Source organism: Magallana gigas, chromosome 6 (assembly GCF_963853765.1).
Source record: "Magallana gigas chromosome 6, xbMagGiga1.1, whole genome shotgun sequence".
Taxonomy (NCBI): domain Eukaryota; kingdom Metazoa; phylum Mollusca; class Bivalvia; order Ostreida; family Ostreidae; genus Magallana; species Magallana gigas.
Genome location: NC_088858.1, coordinates 35,569,134 through 35,578,908, shown reverse-complemented (window position 1 = coordinate 35,578,908; position 9,775 = coordinate 35,569,134). Strand labels below are relative to the sequence as shown.

The window sequence follows — 9,775 nt, the reverse complement described above, 5'->3', positions numbered from 1 at the left end:
CCAAAACAAAAGATCAATTAACTATACAAGTATGGGGTTTTCCTGAGCATTAAATCAAAGGTCAGTTCGTAATTGAACGGGGTTTGTTTTACCTCCAAGAGAAAACAGAAAAAATATCACTTGCGACTGATCCGAATGATCAGAGAGGCCCAGCACGATTCGTGATGACCATTTATAAACAATCGATACGGTTAAACTCGCCCAGGGGTGGTTACAGATTTAATTGATCGCGCAATGCAGGTGCAATACCTTTTTACTTCCAGCTTGCAGTTTCGTGAACAAAATCGACGCGCATGCGTCACATTTCAGAAGTAATTGCACATTGGAGATGGAGAGTTAGTGGAGAAATGTTCAACTCTTTTATATGGGAAGAAAATGATACAATATGAGAAAAAGAATCGTACTGTTATTATTGGACAGAAATCTCAGACATTAATTTTGAACAGATATTCAAAATGGTTGTAAGACGGAACTACGTTATTCAGATCGCCCATTATTCTCTGATGCAGATACTTTTGGCAAAAGGTAAGTCGTATTTTTGTTAATATCAGTTTTCTTTAATTTGGGAAGAGATCGAGAGAGAGAAAGAGAGAGAGAGAGAGAGAGGCAGGCAGATGGAAAGAGAGACACGTGGAAGGAATGACAGACGGATCTACGTACGGACGGACCATAATGAATTTTTGTGTAGTGATCTGGTGAAATAGGTAATCATTTAATGAATAAGCATATTTCAATTGAACATGATTTAACATAAAGTGCACCTTTCAAAGATAAGACCCTGGATAAAGGGTGCTTCTTAAGGAGCTACGTTTTGATACATTAAGCTGTGCTTCCACATTCGAGAAAGAATGTAGTGGTTATTGATATTTTGATTCTTTACCATTTGCAATTGTTGTAAAATTATAAATATAACTCTTTCAACGACAGATAAAACCCCATTGATTTGAATCTTCTGTAATAACTATTTGTGTGGTAAAGAGTGAACACTCAGATTAAAGCATTGTTTTATTATTGCCATCCTGTACAAAAATGGTTTGCAATATGCTCATCAGTATACCAAAATCTTTTTTCTGACAAACTTTAGCTCTCTAAGTTTTTTATCATTGTAAATGTTTATCATACATACAGAATAAATAGCTCAGTTGTGCTTCAAAAGCGGTTCCAATGCTTCGTTCTTGTTAAACCATAATCTAGTTTGTCTCTTAATGGTATTTCTCTGCCCTTTCCGACGTTAATTTCACATTTAGGTAAATCAGTTTGATTAATGTATTGCTAGTTGTTTACTCTCTCATTAGTACTTGATTATTCAACTACGTTGATTTTGACACGTACAAGCTTCACGTCTGATTTTAAAGATTTAAATTCTTCGCGTATGATCATCCAAATTTTGCGAAATGTTTAATTTATTAACATCTAAACACTGTATCCAACACTATCTTTAAGATAAGAAAACCACAAAACAACAATAAAACGTCAGAAATTGAATGAGCTTTCTGCGATTATTGACATAAAATAAGTTTGATAAGTACTCCAGTTCCAACGGCCATTAAAACTCTTCATGGAAGTTGAATACATACATGCATGCTGCTATAAAAATGAAAATACTTCAAAAATTGTAAAAATTGAGCATTCAAATTATAATTGAATGTCTGCGAAGGTATTCAAATTTTACAGGCGTACAATCATGTACATGAAGCTAATTATTCACCACTATTCACCAACAATCTCGTCTGTGTTATATATTGGATTTTGGTTTAGACTTAGTATTCACAAGAGATATAAAATCATTACGAAGTAATCGTCATTGTATTTTTTTTTAAAAACTAATGGGAATTTTCAGGAGTGTCTTGGAGTTAACGTTTGTCAATCATTCATGACTGCAGACGATATTTTCATCAAAATCACGTAAAAATAAAAAATCATTTGACGTCACCACTCTTCCTACTCGACAGAGCTAAATGTAAAAATTGGATGCAGGAACCACGAATTAGATTTTCTTTCCATTTTTACAAATTGTCCTTCCGGTTTTGATCTACCCGCCATTGGTTTAATGTGACTTTGTTCGGTCGGATTTTGTTCGGTGGAGAACGCGGTTTTGAAGGAGTGAAATTTACATCCGTGTAAATTAACATCCGGTGCTTTTCCATCACTTGGGGTTCATTAGTTGACTAACCGATACTGTAACAGGCACGTGCTCGGAATTCTGTATTCCGGCAGCTAGTAAAACAACCTTAAAAATCGTTCGAAAAATGCCTCTTGGAGGAACAATACTAGACCGTGCATTAAATCAGGGTTCTTTTAAAAGAGACCTATACATAGTCCCAGTATCACGAAAAAAAAACAAAAAAACTTTGGTCATTCAAAAAATAATTTCCCAATAACTGATATTTGTAATTTTTTAAATGAAAAATTACCAAACAGTATTAATTGTATAACAATTTAATGTGTTATTGATCAATCATGTTCTTTTGCAATCTAAAAAAATTATGCATAGTAAAGGTTTTTGAAGTTTACGATTCTACATCATAATCCTTTGGACAGGCTAAGAATAAAAAAAAATAAAAATTAATCTACCCAAAATTCCTAAATTTTGTCCAGCTGTAAAAAACCCATACCTAACATTTTAATTGAGGAATTTTGAGAATTGTAAGAACTTGGATATTATGAAAAGTTAATGCAATTCGTAGATCGGTTATCTTTAATTGTCTGAGAGGACAATTAATGGTGTACGACAAACGATCAATATTGTGCTGCATAATAGAACAAATATGTCGTTGTCTTCAGACAGTGCTATGTCCTGATGTCACGAAAAAGGACACCTGCTACAGAAACCGTCCAAGTATCAACACATTAGGCACAGTTTGCAAAAAGCATTTTTTATGATTTTTTTCTCTCATTAATTTCTTTTGTGTTAGTAATTAAGCAATTCAATACTGTCTTGTTTGCTGCTTTAAAATCCATTAAATTAATGTGTTGTTATTTTTCTGGGGGGAAAAATGAGGTCAAGCCTTGAGTAAATATTCTTCTAAAAGTACTGTAAACTTGCTACATCTCTGCCAGTCTTTTTCCTTTGTTTTTGAATAAAAATTATGAGTATCAACATTAATAATCAGCAACAATAACAACAACAAAAGATAAAAATAAAAATTACACCCTCCAAAAACAAACAAACAAACAAAACCCTAAAACAAATAAAAAATCATTAAAATTCTACACGTCAAAACCGAAGCCAATTAGTACTGGATGGGTGAGTCATTGCTTGTGTTTGGAAAAAAAAAGAGAAAAAAGGTGGCTAAATTAGGTTCCAACATCGAATGCAGCATTGCAATAACTTGTCGGTAACCGCGTTTTATGCTCCGTTGGGCGCTCAATGGATTCCAGAACGAGCTGGGCTGCTTTCTTGCGCAATCACCGTTTCCGTCGCCCCTTAAGTCTCCCTTGGTCTCAATGATGTAGAGACAGACTTGGAACAATATTGATTTTGCTTATAAAATGCTTCAATTGTAGAAGTGGTTGGGTTTTTTTTGTTCATTTGAAAATGCCCAATAATCCATACGTAAGGCTTTATGCTCGCACAAACACTGGGCTTAATTTGTCAACTTCCAGTATCTTGATGAAACACTGATTTTTTTTTATCCCGTTCTTGTAGTATGGCTATATTAGATTTTTACCAATTTACGAAGAAAGCAACGAAGTACTGACCCCAAAACTACATTTTTAACAACTATAATACCTACAGATGTTTTACTGTGTTTGATTAAACATTTTATGAAAGTTGAAGGTAACAATGAAATATTACTAAAGACTCTGAAATCTTTGCAAAAACATTATATTAGGATCGAGATATATAGACTGATGTCTTCGCAAACAAAAATATCTAGCCTTGAATTATACTCTACTTTTCTGCAAAATTATAAAAGTTGCAGAAAAAAAATGAAACGATAAGGTTTGCCTTACATGCACTCGCTTTCGTTTCAAATCGAAACATTTACAGCTATCATAAAAAAAAATAAGATTATAAAATTAGTATAGTCTCATATTGTATCTAAGTTGACTGGTTTGCATAGGAGATAAATAATTTCCCAAACAAACAAGATAGTCGCCAATAGCTACAAATGTAGGCGTTTAAAACTGTGAGAATTGTTGATATTCTATCCATCTCATCCTTTCAAACCCCGCCCCCTTTGAATTATCAAACAAATTTTCAAACAAAAAAAAATTCATGTGACATTAGTACCAATTTGAGAATGCGTTGATAAGACAAATCAATCCAAGAATTAAGTCATTCGCGTATTTTTTGAAACAAACAATAATGGAAATTGGACACCTCCATTTTGTGACGTATTTACTAATGAAAAATCAGACAGGTTATTGCTAAATTTTCATATCTTTCTACAAAAGTTAAAAATACTCAGTATACACTATTACTAGAAAATTGCACTTTAGAAAAAAAAAACAACAACAACAAAATCCTTTTGTTGACTCAGTTGTTTACTACAATGTAGTATATAAAAGTATAAATGTGAATTTATTTGCTCCGACTTAAGTGCCAATTAAATAGTAAACAACACCAATAAAAAAAAGAAAATGCGCTTTAAGACCACCGTTGCTATCAGCTTATCTGCAATGAGAACAATATTCCATGCGCAAAGAATGATTCATCGTGCAAATGGATATTCAATATTCAGCTATTTACATCACAGAACTTTGAGCGGTGACCAGTCTTACCTTGATTTGGTAACGAAACCAAATCACCCAAATCTGATGGTCATTGACCCATACATTCTAACTAGAACAGTGACGTCATTGAGTTATTTGTGTTTCAGTTTGATCCTTTGCAGCTATTCTTTCTCTTCCGGTCTAAGACATGTTGCATGTAAAGGAGAAATAAATTTGTTTTATTCAGAATTATGTTGAAAAAATTTTCCACTCTGAATACTTGCGTTTGATTAATGTACTTGACCTCCTTATTTGTCGGAGGCAATACAATGATTCGAGGTTTTAAAAAAGAAAAAAAAGAAAAATCCTTATGAATTCTGACCTTCGATATATTCATTTCGCATTCATTGAGATCTTATATAAGATCTTTATCAAATGTGCTAGTGTATTTGTGCTCCGTATGCTTTGAAAAAAAATATAGATTTAGGTATTTGTCTTCGATTTTCCCAAAGTTACCAATATAACAATAATAAACGGTGTGATGAAAGAAAAAAAAAGTGCTCAAAGATAAAACTTTATGAGAAAATATAAACAATTTGTTGATATTGTTGCCTTTTTAAACACATTGGCTTCTATATATAATGCTACAATGTACAGTTAATATGTACCTTAAACCGGGGTATATTTAACGAATGTTTTAGGTCGTCAAAGCTCAAATTCGTGTATGGAGCTGGTATCAATTCTTCAAATAATAAATATATATATTTGGTTAATTTGCGTGTTGCGATGTTTAACATGTTTACAAGATCGAAGAAATTGATGTAAGAAAAGACTGTAATTAATGAATTAAAATGATTTTTTGATTTGTAATGTTGCTTATCTTTGATAAGAGAATTAACCAGTCGGAACAACAAAAATGACTATTGATTTGTTGTAAAGGTATTTCAAAATTAAAGTATTTCAACACTTGGGTTATTGAATCATTTTGTTGCCAATCGTATCTAAATGCGCATAATAATCTGTGTATCAGCGTGTTAACATTCAAGTAATGATTTATCAATGATGCTAAAATGTTTAAAGCTTTTATTTACACAAAAAGTTAACTAGCTAGAAAAGCAAGCCAAGATGCACTTCGTGATTTTCAAAATCAATGCAATTTGCCGACGGGACGGAGTGTTTTAACCCAGGAATATAATGACTCCGGTTACAAATAAATCTATAGAATATATCGATACCATTAACCCAATTACTGCACACCGGTTGCCAGATAAAAAAGGTAATGCGGAATTCCAAACTTCCTCGACCGCCGTTCCCTTAAAAAAAGCCCACAAAATAATGCAGCATTATATAGCCTTTTAACCACTTGTATATGTGTTGCTTACCTAAAAGTGCAAGCTTGTGTCAGTGGAACGGAAGCGACAATGACATGACGTATAAAGAGGTCCCATGCAACTATGAAGATGTTCATTAAAAAAATTCCTGGGATGTTTCACTAAGGAGAGAATGTCTTTAATGCTAGCGACTGTACCACAACATCGTTTGTGCATTAAAGATAATTCTGAATAAAGGTTACCTCCGTCAGCTCCGAGTTGAGAGCGGTTTTCTGAAATTAGTGTTAAAATTTCGCGCACGAAGGGAAATTACTCGTATAGAAATTGTTTTACCATTCAACCTTCAGAATTACTAAAAATAAGATTAAGAAATAGTTATCTTAAAATTCGCATTTATTTTCATCTGCATTCAGTTATTGCTAAATCATTTTAAATCTCTGTAATAAATTTGAAAATAATACCAGTTATTATTTTATACTTTTAGAGCACTCACTCTGCCTGTATCATTCAGTGACCTGTACATATTTTTATGCATACATGTGTATTTGTTTTTGGTTGCGTCCAATATGATTTTATTATATTTCATTTTTTCTTTGCAGATGTGTTTGCATCAAATTCCACAGATGTCGTAAGTATTATTATTCACTTCATTAAATATATATTGCTCAGTCCATGTAAGTTCTTGCAATTAAAGAAACAAAAAGCTTGAAAAAAATAAATTTATACATCTAATTTACTGCAAATACTGTGGAATCATTTTTATTCGTAGGGGTCAATGTTCGTGGGTAGCCAAAGTTTTCCTGGTTCATGGGGACGCAATTTTGTCCGTAGCAAGTATTTTGTAAATAAGTACTAAAAAAAGTTCTATTTTGTAAATAAGTACTAAAATAAAATTGTAAATAGGTTCGAGTGGATGTGAATTCATGTGCAAAGGTAACCCACGAAAGCCACGAACATTTGTCCCCCACGAACAATGATGATTTTACAGTAGGTTTAAGCTAATGAACTCTCTTATGTAAAAGTGTAAAACATTTAAATGCATATCACAAAAAAATTAATTAATCGTGCATGCATGTTTATTAATTGATTTAAAAAATCCAAAATGGAGCACAATGTATGCATTTTTCACGCTGTAGAAGTTTAGTTTAGCAGAAATTGAACAGAAGATATTTCAAGTGTAGTTTCTTTACACAGGCAAAATCCTTTCACGAGATTCAAAGTCGAATTTTACCGCTAGCTATATAGGCTAGGGAATCAAATCATTCATGGGGTTTAACAAAGGCTTGCTGTCAAAGAATAGTAATTTCAAACGAAGCTTTAACAAGTATATGAACAAAGAATTATTCTTTCAAACTTCACTTAACCAATGTTTTATTTCTTAATTAAGTACATGTATACAGACATTGATACTTGTTTACGACATGTACAAGTACCTGTATGGCTTAAATTGGTAAATGCAAAATAGCCAAGGAACCACCAAAAAATTTTTACAAGGCCGTGTGAATATCATTCTCGACTCTCTTATCTTCTGAAGTTTAGCTTAAATGGAAAAATTAAATGTAGGATTGAAAGACCGTAGTGCAACAATTCCGTATATATACATACGAAGTTTACAATAATTTGTGCAAAATATAGAGATAAACTCGGTGTTAAAATCTCTAATAAAAGAGTTTGGTATCAAAAGTTTCAAATAAGATGTTTTGAGAAACACGGGAAAATAGCCCAAGATTGGTGCACTTTTTTAATGAATTCCAGCGATGGTACTAGTACATTTTGAATTGCAAGTTATTGATAATGACTTCATTCATATGTAGCTTTACGATTTGTTAAGCCCAAACATTTCCGTACAGCTATACAGATCAGCAGTCGGTTATCTGTAGACTCTCTCATTAAAGAGTCCTCATGTCGTGCTCTTACTCATTCTTTTTAATGCGATACCGTCAAATGTAAACGAAAATTATAACCTTTGCAAAACAAATAATCTCCCGTGTGATCAACGAATCGAATCGTATTTATAAAGTCGCGAAGTACACGATTTACAAGATCCACAGCCTTTAAAACTTAATTGCCACTAATCATTTGGTATGGCTTGATTTTAACTGCTTTAATTGGGATTCAAAGGCTGTAGCCACAAAGGTACTCCGGAACTTCATGATTCTTACCAATTCTGTATCCATATCGCATGACTGTTAGTTCATTCCAGCTCAAATAATGACACGTTTATTCGTATGGTTCGTTCTGAACCCACTTTTATTTTGAGATTATGCGTGATTTGAATAACCTTTTGATATATATTTATAAATGTAAGAAGACAATATCAAATACGTTATATTTTTTCTATACATTATTTTATTTGTAGTCTACCAACACCTTCCTGTCGGGAGACATGCTCACCGGACTGCTGGCCGGATTCGGATTTTTTATCGGACTTATCTCACTAATTTGCATTTGTTGGTGTTGTTGCTGTGGTAACGGATGTAGTAATTCTGAGACGGACAAACGAAGGGTGGGTCCATCCCCTCCACCCTGGAGGTCACGACCTAACACTCGCGCCACCACAGCAAATACAGTCTCCACACGGATAACTACAGCTCCACCTAGCAGGCGAGCTTAGAACAAGTAGGAGATGACGTCACAGTAATGGCGTGGTGGATATTCTGCAACCTCGGACAGAATTAATCAAATCAACACTCAGTATTACGCAATATATGGGCGAAGATTGAAGTAAAGAAGTTTTGATGATGAAAATGAAATAAATTTGAAATGATTGACAAAAGGTATACGAGGAAAGTTACATAAATTGCATTGTAATGGCCTTTTACATTATGTACATGTATGCATTTATTTAATGTATCAATTGTTGATGAAGTTGTTTGTACAATATTAATGTAGATGTGAATTAAATTGTTTGGTTCCCAGTTAATTTTATTTACGTCGCAGGAAATATTTTTTCCAAGGACAATAAAATCAATATAACTCCCATGAAGAATGGCATCTTTAATTGATAAGAGTAAACAAAAACCGATGATTAAAATAATAGAGAAACAAAAAAATCGACCGAAAAACTCAAGCAAAGAGTTCATTATACATCAAATCAAAGACCAATCGATACTGCAACTGACGATCATAACAAACAGATGAATTATTTCACATTTTGTGAATGTCATTTTGAAAGAGGCTATTAATTGTGGATGCATCTACTGTATTTATTGCAACCTTAATTAATAAACAATGCTATTTTCCCAAGTTTCGCTAACGGCAAAACTTTGACAAAATTTTTCCAAACATTAAATATACAATCATGTTTTGAAAATGTTCATCTAATAATAATGTATATTAAATAGCATGACCTTGACAGAATCAGATTGATATTGGGCGTTTTGATTCAGCATTCTATATGTGATATCAACATGTAACCCACGCGTGGGAAAATCCAACTCATACTTCCAATGCTGTAAAAATTCAAAATCAAAATATTCACCATAAACATCAGACATCATTTCTTGTAAATATTTCTAGAGTTGATTTCATTGATGAATTTTCTATGTAATGCTAGTAAAGAAACACAAAAAAAAAGATAGAGAGAACTGACCAAAGAAGAAATACATGTATCTCAAAATCATCATACCAAGTGTTATACTCAGATAATTCAAGACCATCAAATCAATATTTAATATCGTAAACTTCATAGAGAATCTTTGCCCCGAAGAATGATATCAGGGCGGAAAATTGTCAGAATGATGAATGGAAATACCGGCCGTTGTCCAAGGTACACATGCACCTCC

General features: G+C 32.9%; 1 protein-coding gene across 1 annotated transcript; it reads left to right on the top strand.

Moving 5' to 3' along the window:
- Window positions 1–297: 297 nt before the first annotated feature.
- Window positions 298–8,913, top strand: LOC105322418 (uncharacterized). Its single transcript, XM_011421133.4, has 3 exons — window positions 298–525; window positions 6,590–6,618; window positions 8,350–8,913. Exons 1-3 carry the CDS (start codon window positions 456–458, stop codon window positions 8,602–8,604), a joined length of 354 nt encoding a protein of 117 aa, XP_011419435.3. The 5' UTR covers window positions 298–455; the 3' UTR covers window positions 8,605–8,913.
- The last annotated feature ends 862 nt before the right edge of the window (window positions 8,914–9,775 follow it).

Excerpts from the sequence above, each read along its gene's own strand:
- LOC105322418 (XM_011421133.4), top strand. The coding sequence starts at position 456 with ATGGTTGTAAGACGGAACTACGTTATTCAGATCGCCCATTATTCTCTG. Across the intron at positions 526-6,589 it reads GCAGATACTTTTGGCAAAAG|ATGTGTTTGCATCAAATTCC; the intron begins GTAAGTCGTATT and ends TTTTCTTTGCAG. Across the intron at positions 6,619-8,349 it reads CATCAAATTCCACAGATGTC|TCTACCAACACCTTCCTGTC; the intron begins GTAAGTATTATT and ends TTTTATTTGTAG.